The following is a 17,839-nucleotide window of genomic DNA, read 5'->3' as shown; positions in this document are numbered from 1 at the left end:
ACAAATGAGGTAACTAAGAAATAAGATAAAATTGATTTAACATAAAGCGTAGCATCATTTTTCAATGAAGGACAGGGACTATAACTTTTTTGATACTGTGTTCTGAGGATTGTGCAATCAATCGATCTATTTATGCACATTCGTCCTATGAGAATTCAAAACAAATTATGCTCAAATCCTTTTTTTTGGACAACGTTACAATTTGTGCTCACATGTATTAATCCAGATCATTTAAAGTGGATGCCAAATGAGTGATTAACATGTGATGGGAGGTCATATTTGCTTAAACAGCATAAAGGGTGGTTTGGTCATTGCAGAAAAAAGCGAATGGCTGTATGGTGAAATTGTGGGAAAAGCAAGGGCATATATATATAAAGATAGAGCTAGAAAGCCCGGTAACGTAAAACAGGTTGCTGTGTAGTTGTTGGTTGTATCGCCCCAATAGCCCCACTCCTATATAAGCAAACGGAGGGACGGACGGTCTTTTCAGAGTTTAAAGAGACTGACAAACAGAACACATTATTATTACTTATTATTTATTATAGCAAACAGGGAAGTGAGGGAGTGTAGTTAGGTATAATTATAGCAAACAGGGAAGTGAGGGAGTGTAGTTAGGTATAATCAGAATGGATGCAGATTACGGCATACCTCGACAACTCTCTGATTTGCAAAAACTTCGATCTCAGTATCAGCCTGAACTTCCTCCTTGTCTTCAGGTACTGCTTCTATTCAACTCTTACCATGTGCATCATGCAGCGAAAAGTTGGTTTCCGTGCCTTTGGCAGCCGTAACTAGTTTATGGCAGTGTGTTTCTCTCCCTATATATCAGCGTCCTGAAGAATAGATCTAACCTGGCAGATCACACATACAATACTGTTTTCTATTGTCATACTACCATTTTCTTGTGTGTCTTCCCTCGTATTTTATTCATATCACATGTATTCTCCATCAATCTACTTCATCTGAGTTCCTACACTATTTGTTCAACTTACAAGTAATTTCATGGTCTAAAAAATACTAGACAAAGTTGGTACCTTGTGTGTTTACGACTTTTTACATGTATTATGAATAGTATCCTTTTCCATTTTTCTTAAAAGATTTCACTCTGCTCCTCCATATATCCTTTTCCTCTCGCGATCGGGCAGCCGGCCGAAAAGTCGTATCTTTAATTTTTCATCTGATAAAGGTCCCCTCTTTACTTCTACCGAAGTCTTCTGTTGCCCTTTTTGAAACTAATTATCAGAAAAAATGCTGCTAAACTTTACAAAATAATACTTAGAAGTTGCTCGGATGTCTCTTTGGCTGTCCTGAGACATTTATTGGCGTCTAGTTCTTGTAGTTAGATGCATCACCACTTTGTTTGATTTTTTACATTTAGGTTACTCAGTTTGATTTTATGTATGATATTTAAGATCCTTAAGCAATTTTTCCTTTAACGCTATTGCTTTAACATCTTCGATCCTGACTTTATTCCTAATTGCTCTGACTTATACAGGGTACTACTGTCCGGGTGGAGCTGCGTGATGCAACCACTGCAGCAGATCCCTTTGGTGAACACACAATTAAACGGTTCTTCCCACACACTTACGGTCAGCCATTAGCCCATTTTCTGAGGGCAACTGCAAAGGTCCCTGATGCTCAGATAATTACTGAACATCCTGCAATTAGGTATTGCATCTGTCAATTGCTTCATAATTCTGCAGTTTACTCGCAAACTAGATCAGCATTGTGATCATGAGTTGTTTTCTAACAAATTCTATGGTGAATTTATTTAGGTTTATGGATCTACTTTCTCTTTTTGATAACTTTCCTTTTGTTTTGTCTTTGATTGAATTCCTCTTCTATTTACATCCTCAAAATCTTAACCCAAGGGAACTAATAGAAAATATTGGTATATGCATTAAAAGCTAACTCACATATAGGTTACAATAAAACAAGTGTTCTCCTAATCTCTTTGATAGGACTGAAAAATGTGCTCACTGATCCTCTCTTTTGTTAGGGTTGGGGTGGTGTTTTGTGGTAGACAATCTCCTGGAGGACACAATGTGATATGGGGTCTTCATGATGCTCTTAAGGTTCACAACCGCAAAAATATCTTGCTTGGGTTTTTAGGTAAGCATTTCCTTTATGATGGTTCTAGCTATAAGTTCTTTACACATTTTTCATTTGAGAACTTCTTTATGACAATTATTGGGATACTGCAGTAATAGCCGACACAAGTCTCTATTTGCAAATCTACTTCACCGCGATCTCCCTGAGTGTCTCTTTGCATGTGTCATGTGTAATATTTCGACGGTCATGCCCTACTGTCGGACAATTACTTTTCTTGTCATGCTCTAATGGTTTCAGTTGCCTAATGTGTTGAAGCTCTCTTTTCCAAATCTTAACAGGTGGTTCAGAAGGTTTATTTGCACAAAAAACTCTAGAGATCACCGATGATGTTCTTGCTACATATAAGAATCAAGGTAATTCACATCTGAATGAAGATTGCATTTTATATTTTCATTTATATTTTTATTTTCCCTCTCTATCTCTACGAGGTAGAAGTAAGGTATGCCTACAGTCTATCCTCCCCAGAGCCCCCTTGTGGGATTTCACTGGGTATGTTGTTGTTTCTTTTTTGGCTTATTTTTGTTGCCTTTTTCCCTATGAAGGTGGATATGACATGCTGGGACGGACAAAAGATCAAATTAGAACGACTGAGCAAGTAAATGCTGCAATGGATGCATGCAAAACTCTGAAACTGGATGGCCTTGTCATCATTGGAGGTATTCATATTGCTACTTTTATTAATGGTATATGATAGAACTTCAAGGATGCACTATTCCACTTAATATAAATTCTAAAAATATGCATTGGCTTGAAGGAGTGACATCAAACACCGATGCTGCTCACCTGGCAGAAAAATTTGCAGAAACAAAATGCCCTACAAAAGTATGTGTTATTCCCACTATGTCGTGTAAAGCAATGAATAGAGGCAGTATCATACTAAAATTTGTCTTTATCTTCTTTAGGTGGTTGGTGTTCCTGTTACATTAAATGGGGATCTCAAGAATCAGTTTGTGGAAGCAAATGTTGGTTTTGACACAATATGCAAGGTATTAATACAATCACCATCACAGAATTAGCTCATAACTAGCTTTCCTTTTTCCTTTGAAATGCATTGCCCTGGAGAATCTTCTTCTTCATGCTTCCCATCCCTTGATTGAGGGTCGGTTTTTTCGTTTCTAGGTAGGCCGAGGGTTTGATTGGACCTACTGCTTCTATCTTCATCTTCTTTCTTGTTGTTCTTTGTAGTGGAATTTCTGCTGGCATCATTCCTTGCTTGATGGTATATTCCCTTGGGTAGATGTAGGGTTTTGCATTGTTGATTGCACTTCGATGGGCTTTTTGATGGGGAATAGTTCCTCTTTCGCTTTGTGATGTTGTGCATGTTCATTGAGTAGTACAAGCTTCACACTAGCTGAGTTGTGTCTTTTGACTTCTTAATTTCTGGAATTCTATCCAATTGTGAGGTAGATCAGGGAAAAGCTAATTACATGTGGTTCCACCTCAGGTTAACTCCCAACTAATTAGCAATGTATGCACTGATGCACTCTCAGCTGAGAAGGTACCAACTCTATTCATATCCTGCAATGTTTTTCGTTGCTGCTTCTGATGTAGTTGGGTGCTGAAAATACAACATAGAATACTAATCTGGTATAACAAAATTCTGGTGGAGGATTGTTCACATTAGTTGATTATGATTTACAGCACATGTTTCTTGTTACACCTCTATTTTTGTCTTTATATTAACATACTATGGGCATATTTCCTTTTCAGTATTACTATTTTATCAGACTCATGGGGCGGAAGGCATCACATGTTGCATTAGAGTGCACTCTGCAGTCGCATCCTAATATGGTTTGTTTCATCTCTGAACTGATAAGCTGGTGCTGCAGCTTGGACATGGTGCTTCTTATATATTATAAGTGTTCTTGCTTAAGAACTGTTGATCTTTCTTGCAGGTGATTCTTGGAGAGGAGGTAGCTGCATCAAAGCTTACTATTTTTGACATCACACAACAAATTTGTGATGCAGTTCAGGCTAGGGCTGAGCATGGTATGAAACTACTAGGTCATCATTTTTCTGTAAGTCATTTTTGAGTTTTTTGTTCAGCTGACAAAGGTTTTGCAATCAGATAAAAATCACGGTGTTATCCTGTTGCCTGAGGGGCTTATAGAAAGTATTCCCGAAGTATATGCTCTATTGCAGGTAAGAATGCATCTTCCATGTTGAGTTTTTAATGCTAGAAAGCTTTGTTTGGATGTAGATTTGGTTATGACATTGCCTTTTCTGGTTAACTGTATGAATAGGAAATTCATGGTTTACTCAGGCAAGGTGTTTCTTCTGATAAGATTTCCTCTCAACTATCACCATGGGCTTCTGCACTTTTCGATTTTTTACCGCATTTTATCAGAAAACAGGTGCTGTTTCTGTTTGTGTATCAATTGACTGACTCAAGTTTCATTAGGATAGTGCTTACACCCCTAGACTTGTGATTTTGCAGCTTCTCCTGCACCCAGAATCAGATGACTCTGCTCAGCTATCGCAGGTAACTACTGTTGCTGTTTGGATGTGTTGCTTGATGATATATGAGCTATCTGTTGATTTTCTTTAATGCTTCCTTACAGATTGAGACTGAGAAACTTATAGCTCATCTTGTGGAAACAGAAATGAACAAGCGGTTGGTAAGTTAATAAAATTCAATATGGTGCATCTAATGATTCATTGAGATCTCTAACAAGTGATTGGAGAGTAAGAAGTATGATGTCCTGCAAGGATTGAGGATGATATTTGTGCAAACAAAGATATTTTGGAATACCCCGGGACTTCTAGGAAGTTACTCAAATTATCTCTTTCTCCCATTTATGAAAAAAATGTTACTTTTTCTCCATTCTGCTTATTACCTTAAAATGGAATGATGTAGTATCTGCAAGGGCTCAAACATCAGGTGGATAAAATTTCCTCATTGCACAAAATTTTCATCTTCAGCCATTCGTTCGTTTTCCTAGGATGGAATCAGCGTCTGATGATCAATCTTTCTTTTCTCGTTTTGTTTTCTGCAAGATGCTTCTTGTTACTTTCGGCTTAACATGCTATTGGTAGGTGAGAGTTAGAAGGAAAAAGAGTGCAGCTACATACTCTTGAGAGATGCTTGCTCCTGATTTTTAATGTATGACTGTCCTATTTCTTTTGTCACTTTTCAGAAAGAAGGAACTTACAAAGGAAAGAAATTTAATGCTATTTGCCATTTCTTTGGTTACCAAGCACGGGGATCATTGCCATCAAAATTTGATTGTGACTATGCCTATGTAAGTTTTGCTGGAGTTGCTTTATCTTGTTTCTAATTTTGATTTTCAGATACATAATTCCGACAAAACCAAATGCAGGTACTTGGTCACATTTGCTACCATATTTTAGCTGCTCGTCTCAATGGTTACATGGCTACTGTGACCAACCTGAAGAATCCTGCTAACAAGTGGCATTGTGGTGCTGCCCCTATATCTGTAAGCTTCTTTTTCGAACTTCCTCAGAGATGCACCCCCCTAAACTCCCACTTTTTTTGAAGTTGCAAATATTCACTTCCCCAAAAATGGTTTACTCTGACTGTTTTGTAACTGCAGGCAATGATGACTGTTAAGCGTTATGGTCGTGGTGCCGGCCAAGCATCAATTGGAGTACCTGCTTTGCATCCTGCTACTGTGGATTTGAAGGGAAGATCATACGAGTATGTCAATTTCTGACTTGTATATATTTTCAGCTTAAAATGCATGGAGTTGTTGAAGTTCAAAAGGTAGGAAATGGACATCAAAAGAAAAGGAGACGTTTCTTTAGAACTGGAAGTCTGAACATGCTTTTTGCTTGTAAACTGCTGGAACAATACTTATCCTCTTGCCGTGCCTAACTTCTTTCTTCAATTTGGTGCAGGTTGTTGAGTCAAAATGCAACAAAGTTTTTGTTGGATGATGTTTACAGAAATCCAGGCCCCCTCCAGTTTGATGGCCCTGGTGCAGATGCCAAGGCCGTTACCCTTTGTGTTGAAGACCAGGATTATATGGGTCGTATTAAGAAATTGCAGGAGTACCTGGACAAGGTGCTGAATTTTGAAACATCTCTTTTTACCAAATTCTGTTGGCTATTCATTTTGACGTGTCATTTCTGAATCTTTGTGACATGCTTTGTTATTTTATTTTCATTTTCTTTTCAGGTGCGTGCAATTGTGAAGCCTGGATGCTCACAAGACGTCCTGAAGGCTGCATTAAGTGCCATGGCTTCTGTGACTGACATTCTTTCAGTGATATCGTCGCCCTCAAGTGCGAGCACGCCATTTTAGATGAGAACCACCATCTTTTAACATTGAGAAGATTTGGAGGAGCTCCTGCTTTGCACGCCAAAGATGGGCTCTTGGATCTAGGTGCAGAGCAGCTTCTTGATTGTGATTATATAAGTTTCCATCTTTGGCGGCTGTTTGCTTAGTTGTTTTGTGCATTTTTTTTTTGTTTTTTCCTATTTTGTAAAAGCAAAATAATGTTGAGAAGATTATAAAAGAGTGTTTGTTGAGGGATCCAAATATTCCTGTGTGGCAGCTGTTGCATGCATAGTCCTTCAAAACAATTTTCTTGTTGACTAAACAACCTGATTCGATCGAACTTGACATCAAAAATGGTATTTGCGTTTGAACATGAGTTTTATATATGAAGTAGAAGTTGAAATTTGAAAATTTATGAATGCAATTACTATTTCACTTAAAATACTCTTTAACATACGTTTTAATATTTCATCAGTATAAAGGTACTGAAGTTTGTATCACGTATTATTTACAGAGGGCCATTTTATAGTAGTATTATTTATAAATAGACCTTGCATAATCAATAGCGAGGTCCTAACAGTAAATCGTCGTAGCTTGGGACGAGAAATCTTGAAAGAGATATTGTTGAAACATCACCACCCATATTCTTCCTATGCCACATACCATTGAAAAATTTAGTCAAAAGAAGCTTTTTCTATTTCTTTTTTTAAAACAATTAATAAGCCAAACTTGTATGTACTGTGTAAAACTTCAGTTTAGAATCAAGAAAAACTTTCATGGTATATCTATTTACCATGAAAAATGCCGTCAAACCATCTTTGCAAAACCATGCAGACATTGCTAACTTCTATGCAGTCCAACTCCAACTTCTTTGCCGGCGGCATAAGCACGCCACTTCAGTGTCTGCTCTTGTCCGATCAGTCCATGCCAACATGATCACCTCCGGATTCAGACCACGTAGCCACATGCTTAATCGCTTAATCGATATCTATTCCAAATATTCCAGTCTTGTTTATGCAAAGCGCCTGTTCGATAAAATTCCCCAACCAGATGTCGTGGCCAGAACAACTATGATTGCTGCATACTCTGCTTCCGGAGAACCCAAGCTTGCAAGAAGCGTTTTTGACAAAACCCCATTAAGCATCCGTGATACTGTTTGTTACAATGCGATGATTACAGCCTATTCACACAACAATGACGGCCATGCTGCTATAGAATTATTTCTTGATATGAGGTGGAAAAGTTTTCGGCCCGATGAGTATACCTACACCTCCGTACTTGCAGCATTGGCCCTTATAGCTGATCATGAAATGCACTGCCGGCAGCTGCAGTGTGCTGTCGTGAAGTCAGGCATGGCTAACTTTAAGTGTGTTGTCAATGCACTTATATCTGTTTATGTCAGATGTGCTTCGTCACCCCTAGCATCGTCCTTGCTGTTGATGGATGCAGCTAGCAAGCTGTTTTACGAGATGCCAGAGCGGGATGACTTGTCTTGGACTACGATTATCACAGGGTATGTGAAGAATGATGATCTTGATGCTGCTCGAAAGGTGTTTGATGGTATGGATGAGAAGTTGCTTGTGGCATGGAATGCCATGATCTCTGGATATGTGCATAAAGGTCTCTTCTTTGAAGCATTAGACATGTTTAGGAAAATGTATTTAGCAGGGATGAAGCCAGATGAGTTTACCTGCACTAGTATCCTCAGTGCTTGCGCAGATGCGGGATTGTTTCTTCTAGGAAAGCAGGTACATGCTTATGTTAGACGAACAGAAGAGGAAATTCACGTGTCTGTATGCAATGCTTTAATAACATTATATTGGAAATGTGGTAGAGTTGATGATGCAAGAAAAGTTTTTGATAATCTACTCTTTAAGGACCTTGTTTCATGGAATGCAGTTCTATCAGCATATGTGAGTGCAGGACGGATTAACGAAGCTAAGTTATTTTTCAATGAGATGCCAGAGAAGAATTCCCTGGCATGGACAGTAATGATATCAGGATTAGCACAAAATGGACTTGGAGAAGATGCTCTCAAACTGTTCAACCAAATGAGAGTAAAGGGGATCGAGCTGTGTGACTATGCATTTGCAGGAGCTATTACATCTTGTGCAGTGCTTGGAGCGCTAGATACAGGATGCCAGCTCCATGCCCTGCTAATTCAGCGTGGTTATGATTCAAGTCTTTCAGCTGGAAACGCGTTAGTAACATTTTATGGAAGATCTGGGGTCATTGAAGCTGCACGTAATGTGTTTCTCACAATGCCTTGTGTAGATTTGGTGTCCTGGAATGCATTGGTTGCTGCCTTGGGACAGCATGGATATGGTGTTGAAGCGGTTGAACTTTTTGAACAGATGTTACATGAAAATATAACGCCTGATAGGATAAGCTTTCTCACGGTTATATCTGCTTGTAGTCATGCAGGATTGGTTGAAAAAGGACGACACTACTTTAATATAATGCACAGTGTTTATAAAATAAAACCAGGAGAAGATCACTATGCCCGTTTAATCGATTTGTTATCTCGAGTTGGAAGGTTATTAGAAGCAAAAGAAGTGATCCAGAATATGCCTTATAAACCTGGAGCACCTATTTGGGAAGCTCTTCTTGCTGGTTGCCGCACTCATAAGAACGTGGATTTGGGGGTTGAAGCAGCTGAAAAACTCTTTGAGTTGACGCCACAACATGATGGAACATACATACTTCTGGCTAACACATTTGCTGCTGCAGGCCGATGGGATGAGGCTGCTAAGGTGCGAAAACTTATGAGAGATCAAGGGGTAAAAAAAGAGCCTGGATGTAGTTGGATTAAAGTTGAGAATACCGTTCATGTCTTTTTGGTGGGTGATACTGCACATCCTGAAATTCAAGTAGTGTACAACTACCTGGAGGAATTAAGGCTGAAGATGAGGAAAATGGGATATGTTCCAGACACGCAATATGTGTTGCATGATATGGAGACTGAGCAAAAGGAGTATGCGCTATCAACTCATAGTGAAAAGCTGGCGGTTGTATTTGGGATCTTGAAGCTTCCTCGTGGAGCCACAATTAGGGTCTTCAAGAACCTTCGGATTTGTGGTGACTGCCACAGTGCACTCAAGTTCATGTCGAAGGTTGAAGCAAGAGAAATCATCGTCAGAGATGGAAATAGGTTTCATCATTTCAGAGATGGTGAATGCTCATGTGGGAATTACTGGTGAGATATTGGATAACAATTAGTGTCAACTATTGAGTGTCTTGGTTTCAGAGATTTGAAGACGTCGTTCTTGAACCGATTGTGTTGCCAGGGAAAAGTTACAGCACCTTTGGACAGTAAATGTTAAGACTTAAAAGCTAGAATAGGAATAAGCTGCTATCTTGTTTGTCTTTGGCATTTTGAATACAGATCTGCATGGCGAATGTTTCTGGTTTGTGGCTTCCGGTTTAGTGAATGCTCATTGGTACCTTCTACATACTTAAGGTATAATTAATTAATGAAATCAAGATCGCATATACCTTATAGTTATACACAACTGAGTGATTATCAAGGAAAAGGCGTGCAGCTCCAGAATGCTGCCACTTTGTGAATATTTGCCGTGATTTGAGTGTCAAAGGGTGGAGAGACTCTCTGCTTGTTTCGTGGTAGGGGAATGTGCAGTTGCAATTTCTAGAATCCTCAAGCATGAAGGTACTAATATCAGAGAAATATGTTTCCATGAAACAAGTTTCTGTTATAAACCTAGCCATGGTGGAGGATCCATAATTTGCAGGTACTCCTTCGTTGTGCTTAGGAAAAATTCCACTCTAGTTCTGGTTATTCATTTTGATGTCTTTAAGAATTGGCAATTGCTGGTCAAGTCTCAAATTTCTCATTCTGTTGGACCGGAGTATCACGTTGAGATATTTTCCTTTGTGGATAAAGATCAATTGAAACCTTGTGCCATTTGGATGCATAATAAGGTTCTGTCTGTTGTTGGGCTTCGACAAAATGAAGTCAATCCAATGGTGTCTGTAATGAAGTTTGAAAAAGCTCCTTCAGAGTTATATGCTGATTTTGGTGGATTAGACATGCAAAATCAGGAGCTTACAGAAGTTGTTGAGCGTCCTTTGACTCACCCCAAGCTTTCCGAAAACGTTGGCTTTAAGCTTCCTACATGGATCGTTCTTTATGGAAAACTTGAAGTTGGCAAAACAATGTTTGCAAAGGTAGTCGCTCAACCCTGCAAATTTTCCTACCTTCTTGCTACAAAAGCTGCTAAGGATGCTAATTTGATCTTGTCCTTCCATTCCAATTTGAAGCTATTTGCAGCAAGTGCTAGAAAACAAATTACTCCGACGTCATGGGAAAAATTATTTACATTGCTCCAGCTGGTCAATACTCTCCGAAGTTTATTGTTCTTGAGCTCGAGTTTCAAGGTGCCAAAAAGCAATTTACTCTGCTCCAGACTTGGCCAGTGCATACACCTCGGCTTATTTCAGTAAGGTTGGCTGCTGCTACTTTTATTACTGGACAGTGTGTTCTTGAGTGCATTTGGCTTTGGGAAAACCATGGCTAGTCGAGCCCTTTCCCTGTACTCAAATTTAGACTATGCTATCTATGTTGGTTGGGGGGAAAGTGAGAGTGAAATTGCAGAGGAGCTAATGGATTTTCCTCAATTGACAATGACATTGCCCGAGAGACATGAAGAATTTGTCATGAAAAATACCACACTTGTTGCTAATACTTTGGACATGTCAGTGGCTGCTCATGAGGCTTCTGTAGCCGAATATTTTAGATACACAGGCTACAACATCAGCATGATGGCAGATTCTACATGTCATTGGGTCAGAGCTTAAATGTTGCAGGGGGTTATTTCACAAGTTGTAATGTTTGTCATATTAAACTGCTGAACATAACATGAAAGTAACACTTTTAGAGTTGTATAACAATGAGATAACAGATCCTTTTGCTTCAGAAAAATTTTCAAATTTTACATATGACAAATCCGAGAAACCATTGGCTCTTATGGGAAATAGAAAGGGTTCATTAGAGGCTTGGACGAGGGGATGGTATGTTCTGAAAATGGAATAAGTAATATTTTGGAGAGAGCTTCTGTTAGAAGGCGTACGACAGAGACTGAACTTTTAGAAGCAGACCATGTGCTTACATTATTTCCTGAGGTATGTATAAAATGGAGACGTCGTAACTCAGGAAAAGTACTAGTTTCCAAGTTCTTTGAATGGAACAAAAAGGTGTTATGAAACTTGTGAAATGTGATGGAGCTGGTATTTACTTTCATCCTTTAGCTGTTCCACTAACTGAAGCTAAGGTAAAGGACAACATTTATTTTGTTAGCAAAAATAAGGATGACACAAGCTTTGTTGAAATTTTAGGTTGCGAGGGAGTGGGACAATGATGTTGCTATGTTCACTTTCTGGCATCATATTCATTGCTATGAACTAAATTATCTCTGATTCTGGGGAAGTCCACCTTAGTTTTCTTGCCTTAGGATTTGGATTGTTATTTTGTTTTAAGTTGAATGAATTTGATTGAATGGGTTTCTCTTTAGTTTCAACTTTTTATCTTTTTGGACTTCTATGAATTCATTGTTCTGCATTCTCTTTGCGTCTGGTCTTTGATTATAACCACACCCGTTTTAGCTAGAATTTCATTTTATAAATGGTTTATTGCGTTCCGTATCTACATGCTGAAAGTTACCTCATTTGCCTGTTTCCTCCGAAAGATGTGATTCTTTTCTTTTATTGCAGTAGTATAGCTTACCTATGCAAAAAGAGCACCTTTATGTCCTCCACTGAGCACTCTCCACTTGTCCTGATGATTCCATCTGGCAACATCTACCAGATTTAATTGACTATCTTTCGCAATCATTGCTTAAAACAAGCATAGGGCTGAAGGGAGACTTGGTTTGCTGCAATCGTCCTCGGGTTTGCACATTTCTTTCTATAGCAAGTGAACTGCTTTTTCACGTGTCCTTCGGTTTGTGGCCGTTCTGATCAGCTCTATGCTTTTCAAGATGCTCTGTGCAGCAGATATACTTGTATTTCGAGGAGTTTCCCCCTAATATCTGGTGCAGAGTGCTGATCTTTTTGCGTAACTCAACTAGACCAGCCACTCTTTAATAGAGTTCTTTGAAGTGGCTTTATTTAGGCTTTGTCCCAGCCACTGAAAATCATTGTTTTTTGGATCATTGAAGTTTTGCTTGAAGAACAATTGATCTTAGCAAACTCTGAAATCAAGCTCGCATTCGAATTCATTCTTGAGAAGAACCAAAGGATTTGACAGAGGTTGTAGATACTAAAAGTTATACTCCTCACTTTAGTATAGATTCATTTTTCTCGTCTTTTAGGGTTGGACACAAAAGTTTGTTTACATATGTTAAGTTTTACTTAACTACTTACCTCTCTTGGAATCTTACATTTGCACGTGTTGTAATTTGATAATTTTGTTTTAGCATGGTTTTTGCCCCCTTTCATGCTTCTGATTGTTCTTCCATAATTTGACTTCGCATTTATCTACAGGTAATGGAAACAGAGCTGAAGAAAGCAGAATTATCACCTTTTCCATTATGTTGTAGAGTGATATTCCCAAGAAGAATCTCCTTGCAATGTTTGTTTGGCATATTTAATTGGATAAATTACGATTGTTAATATTTTAATAGGAGAATTGAGAAAGTGGGAAGAAGACTTAAACTTTTCACAAAGGTGTGTTGTTTGCTTAAATGGACAACAGATATAACAAATGTCCTGTTGATTACATTTTTCAATTAGAAAGAATGGGACGGCTTCTTACAAGTACAATGTTAAGAAAAAGACACGGACGGTTGCATTTGGTAGAATCGTTTTCACTCACCGAAGTACTAAAAGACAGTTTACATTTCATCTAGAATAGAAGTTTCTTTTGTCTCTAGCGCAATGGATCCATTGCATAGGAAGGCCTACTCGATGTTATCAATGTGACAAGACACAGATTTTCTTGCCGTCCATGTTGATGTCACAGCAAAGATCATAAACAGAAGAAGTCGTGAGTTGTTCAGTCTCTTCTTTCCTTTCTGGCAGTAGTAGATTTTCTGGCAAATTGGTTTGGACAATGGAGCAAGGGAGAGTTGAGAAAGCACATCATATTGTGGTGCTAGCAGATCAGGGACAGGGCCATATTAATCCAATGCTCCAATTCTCAAAACGCTTGGCTTCCAAAGGAATCAAAATCACTGTAGCCACCACACTCTCCAATGCCAAGGCCATGAAAGCTGCTTTTTCCGACTCCATGATCACTTTTGAATCTATCTACGATGATTGCTCCGAAGGTGGGGTGGTAGGACCTGGAGGTTTTAAAGGATTTCTAGACAGATTCCAAGCCAGTGGCTCAACAAACCTCACTAAATTCATCTCGGATCAAGTGCATACTGAACGCCCTGTAAAGTGCCTTGTTTATGATGCTAACATTTCCTGGGCTTCCAATATTACAACCCAATTGGGCATAGCTGGCGCGGCCTTTTTCACTCAGTCATGTGCTACTGCTGCTACCTACTATCCCATGTACTGTGAGGTTTATGAGAAGACTCCTCCTTCCATGCCTAGTTTTCCGGTCATGACAGGATTGCCCAAGCTCAGGTTTCCGAATCTGCCATCTCTTGGCTGTAGCGCTGGTCGTTATCCCCCAATAATCATGCACATACTTGGCCAGTTTGACAACTTTGAAAAGGCAGACTGGGTCCTCTTTAACTCATTCGATAAGTTGGAAGAAGAGGTAGGTACACCATACTCCCTTTGCTCTTTCAATCTCTTCTAGCTAGTCTTGATTATGTATGCTTGCCAAACTTGAGGGCAAGAAGTTAATTACAGTTCAGGCTGCTAAGTATAGTTTTCATGTAGAAGAACTGTAACTTAAGGAACTTACGACGGGTATTTGATTTGTTGTTCTCATGCTTTAAAAGATTATAACAAAAATGTGCATCAAAGTATATAGAAACAGACGAGAAATTTTCTCTATTCCTATAACTTGCTGGAGTTTTTCAGAGCCAAGTTTAACCTGGTGGGACAGGTATACATTTGCTATATGCTTGATTTTGAGGAAGATGAATTGTTTGACTCACTCAGCTAGTTCGTCTGAATTTAGGTTGTCGATTGGATGAAGAAACTTTGGAATGCAGTAACGATAGGTCCAACGTTGCCATCATTTTATCTTGACAAACGAGTTGAAAATGATAACGAGTATGGCTTCAATGTTCATAAGCCAAATTCCAGCAAGTGCATGGAGTGGCTTGACAATAAGAAGACTGGATCGGTCGTCTACGTCTCTTTTGGAAGTGCAGCAAATTTGAGCACAGAACAAATAACAGAAGTAGCTGATGCGCTCAGGCAAAGCAACGTTATGTTCTTATGGGTGGTGAAACCAGATGAACAGAGAAATCTTCCCAGCGATTTCACCAGAAAGACATCAGGTAAGGGATTGGTTGTGACATGGTGCTCACAATTAGCGATACTAGCACATCATGCAATTGGATGCTTCATATCACACTGCGGATGGAACTCAACCTTAGAAGCAATAAGCTTCGGTGTTCCCATAGTTGCAGTGCCTCAAATTTTAGACCAAATAATCAATGCGCATTTTCTAGAGAGAGTTTGGGGCGTGGGATTGATAGCAAAAGCAAATGAGGGCGATAAAGGCGTTACTGCAAGTGAGGAGATATGCAGGTGCATCAAGGAGGTTTTAAGGGGGGAGAGAGGGCAAGAAATTAGAAAGAATATAACTAGCTTGAAAGAATTGGCTAAGGAGGCCATCGACACAAGTGGAAGTTCAGACAAACATATCGATGAGTTCATTGCACAGCTTGATCCTGCCTACTTGAGACAGAGATCAAACTGCAACTGAAATTTTACAATTTATCGGACTTGCATTGTAGGGATTTGAGAGCTCTGATCTCATTACACTATTTTGCTACCTTACATCTCAGTAGAGCTAGAGCTAGTCCCATCCTTCTTCTCCACAATTTTTGGGATACTAGCAAGCCCCACAAACAACTTTACGTGCTTGACCAGATGGGGGAGATCACGTACCTTTGTCACCCACTTGGGCTTCACTTGGGAAAATACTCCAATACTATTACGGTTCGTTTGGTTTGAAAGCAAGTTATGCTGGAATTAGTTATGTTATGATAAGTTATGATGAAATTATTTCTTATTGAGTGTTTGCTTTGTCATATTCAAAATACTCTCCCGTTCCAAATTTTCTAATTTGATTTCTCCTTTTCCTTGTCTTTTTGCATTAATCAAGACAAGATAAATTTTTTTTTCCATTATACCCTTAGTAATTGATTACTCCTTATTAGTAGCATTGAATTATCAAATCTTGGAAAATGTTGCAAAGACTTTAGTAATCCTATAATCCTAATTATCCATGCAAAAAGCGCTTATAATGACTCCATTAATATTAGAACTAACAGCATGACACAATTAATAGAGGTAAAATGGTAAAGTTACATTACTGATCATTGTTTTCTTAATAATTGTATCATCTCAATTTGGGACAGGTAATTTGGAACGAAGGGAGTAATTATCCATTGTATAATTTCTAAGAATGATTGTTTGCGTTTGCTTTATCATGATTTATCATGATTGTGCATGTGCTTTATTGTTTATGTCACTTTATTTAAGCACATATACTATTGTAAAACATTACAATTATCTTTACTTTAATTGATATGTAAGATATAAATTTTCGAGTAACTAACAGACCATTTAATTAAAAATACCTTATTAAGTATCCCTAACTCAACTAATTTATTTTTAGTTAGCAACATACCATCTTTCTAAACATTTGACTACAAAACCTGTCTTCATAATTTCTAATGGTTAGCATTCAGCACTTTAGAAGCAATACAAATACTTACATTTCAATTACCTATTATATCATCATCAACGTTATCATTACTCGTACATTCTCGTCAATACTAGTGGAGTCTAACATTTTAAGAGAAATCAAAATATAAATAAACATAAACATTAGTCAAATAAATTTAATGTATATGCATAAATAAAAATTATATTTATAAAGTGTAATTTTGTAAAAAAAATATATTATCAAAAAAATAACGAGTGGAGTGTAATTTTGTAACAAAAAAATATATTATAAAAAAAATAACGAGTGGCGAAGATTGTGAATGTTATATAAATGACAATAAAAATTATGTGAATATACATGGATGTGAAAGTAATGTTTAAAAAGGACTTATAAGAGCGCTACTTTTGTTATTTCACACATTTTATACCGGGATAAGTTACCCGTTATTACTATTCCACCCATATATTTCACATATTTTATTTCGGAATAAGTTATCCTGATATTACTATTCCACCCACATTGGGATAAACACTCTGTAACCAAACAAAGGATAAGGACAGAGGAGAACCTAGGATTTGAAGTCTGTGGGTGCACCAATGTTGTCAAAGACGCGCATAAGCCTCGAAGTAAGACTCAAAATGTGTTGAACACTCGTCTCAGAGGCGAACCCAGGATTTGAAGTCTGTCGGTGCACTAGTGTTGTCAAAGGCGCGCATAAGCCTCGAAGTAAGACTCAAAATGTGTTGAGCACTCGTCTCGCTTAATGTGCAGATTAGGTTCTAATTTCTAATACATACTTTTTCTAGACGAAGGCTAAACAATTGATATTTCACTTTATAAAAAAAAAAAAAATGTGTTCATATATTTCTCATTCATACTTATATTATTAGTCTTGGACTAGACATATATTTATATTTTTTTCTCCTTTTATGCCTTTTTGGTTAAATCTCACACTTTATTTGTACTTTGTGATTAAACACAATAGACCTTAAAACTTTTTTACGCTTATTGCTTTTGATAATACTGTGGTGCACCAATATTATCTTAAGACGTTAGAAAAACTTTGAGTGTCGATTAAGGGATATTATCATATTCAATTGGTCGCCAAAGACATGAACAACAATGCAAAAATAATTATATCGAACGAATATGAGTTCTAAGATAATAACTTTACCTTCTTATAATATAAAGTTTACTTTTATAACCATCAATTGTTGTAGGTTAGTCGTGAAGGGGTGTTCACCATAGGGATTGGTTGTGAGTTCGAATCCCCATTTCATCAATTTTTGTTACAACTTTGGTAATAAGCCTTTAAATCTGAAGAATTGAAATATGAAGTTTACTTTTATCAATTTTTATCAATCAGTTGTGGTAGGTCAATGGTGAAGGAAATTTGAAAAATTAAAATATGAAGTTTACTTTTATCAATCAGTTGTGGTAGGTAAGTGGTGAAGGAGAGTTCAATTTAGGTACTGATTGCTAGTTCGAATCCCATTTCATCAAGTTTTGTTAATAAGTCTTTAAATCTAAAGAATTGAAAATAAAAGAATCTCATTTCATCAAGTTTTGTTAATAAGCCTTTAAATCTGAAGAATTGAAAATAAAAGAGAAAATGTTAGGAAGTTCTCGGGAATTGACCCTTGGTCGCGTCGGTGGAAGTGCGGGCA

At 37.9% G+C, this 17,839-nt stretch overlaps 3 protein-coding genes across 3 annotated transcripts; all 3 read left to right on the top strand.

Annotated features, from left to right (window-relative positions):
- The first annotated feature begins 398 nt into the window (after window positions 1-398).
- Window positions 399-6,613, top strand: LOC107866750 (pyrophosphate--fructose 6-phosphate 1-phosphotransferase subunit alpha). Its single transcript, XM_016712707.2, has 19 exons — window positions 399-716; window positions 1,496-1,668; window positions 2,000-2,112; window positions 2,391-2,465; window positions 2,655-2,768; window positions 2,867-2,934; window positions 3,015-3,098; window positions 3,557-3,610; window positions 3,823-3,903; window positions 4,008-4,101; window positions 4,181-4,254; window positions 4,356-4,466; window positions 4,550-4,594; window positions 4,674-4,730; window positions 5,250-5,354; window positions 5,433-5,549; window positions 5,667-5,770; window positions 5,971-6,136; window positions 6,251-6,613. Exons 1-19 carry the CDS (start codon window positions 627-629, stop codon window positions 6,374-6,376), a joined length of 1,851 nt encoding a protein of 616 aa, XP_016568193.1. The 5' UTR covers window positions 399-626; the 3' UTR covers window positions 6,377-6,613.
- Window positions 6,614-6,617: 4 nt separating this feature from the next.
- LOC107866749 (pentatricopeptide repeat-containing protein At1g25360) lies at window positions 6,618-9,872 on the top strand. The gene has a single exon (XM_016712706.2). The coding sequence runs from the start codon at window positions 7,129-7,131 to the stop codon at window positions 9,550-9,552; it is 2,424 nt and encodes an 807-aa protein (XP_016568192.1). The 5' UTR covers window positions 6,618-7,128; the 3' UTR covers window positions 9,553-9,872.
- A 3,437-nt stretch (window positions 9,873-13,309) lies between these two features.
- LOC107866752 (mogroside IE synthase) lies at window positions 13,310-15,516 on the top strand. Its single transcript, XM_016712709.2, has 2 exons — window positions 13,310-14,078; window positions 14,448-15,516. Exons 1-2 carry the CDS (start codon window positions 13,419-13,421, stop codon window positions 15,201-15,203), a joined length of 1,416 nt encoding a protein of 471 aa, XP_016568195.1. The 5' UTR covers window positions 13,310-13,418; the 3' UTR covers window positions 15,204-15,516.
- The last annotated feature ends 2,323 nt before the right edge of the window (window positions 15,517-17,839 follow it).

This window comes from Capsicum annuum, chromosome 4 (assembly GCF_002878395.1).
Source record: "Capsicum annuum cultivar UCD-10X-F1 chromosome 4, UCD10Xv1.1, whole genome shotgun sequence".
NCBI classification, from domain to species: Eukaryota; Viridiplantae; Streptophyta; class Magnoliopsida; order Solanales; family Solanaceae; genus Capsicum; species Capsicum annuum.
The sequence above is the reverse complement of the archived record's forward strand: the minus strand, read 5'-3'. Positions and strand labels throughout refer to the sequence as shown.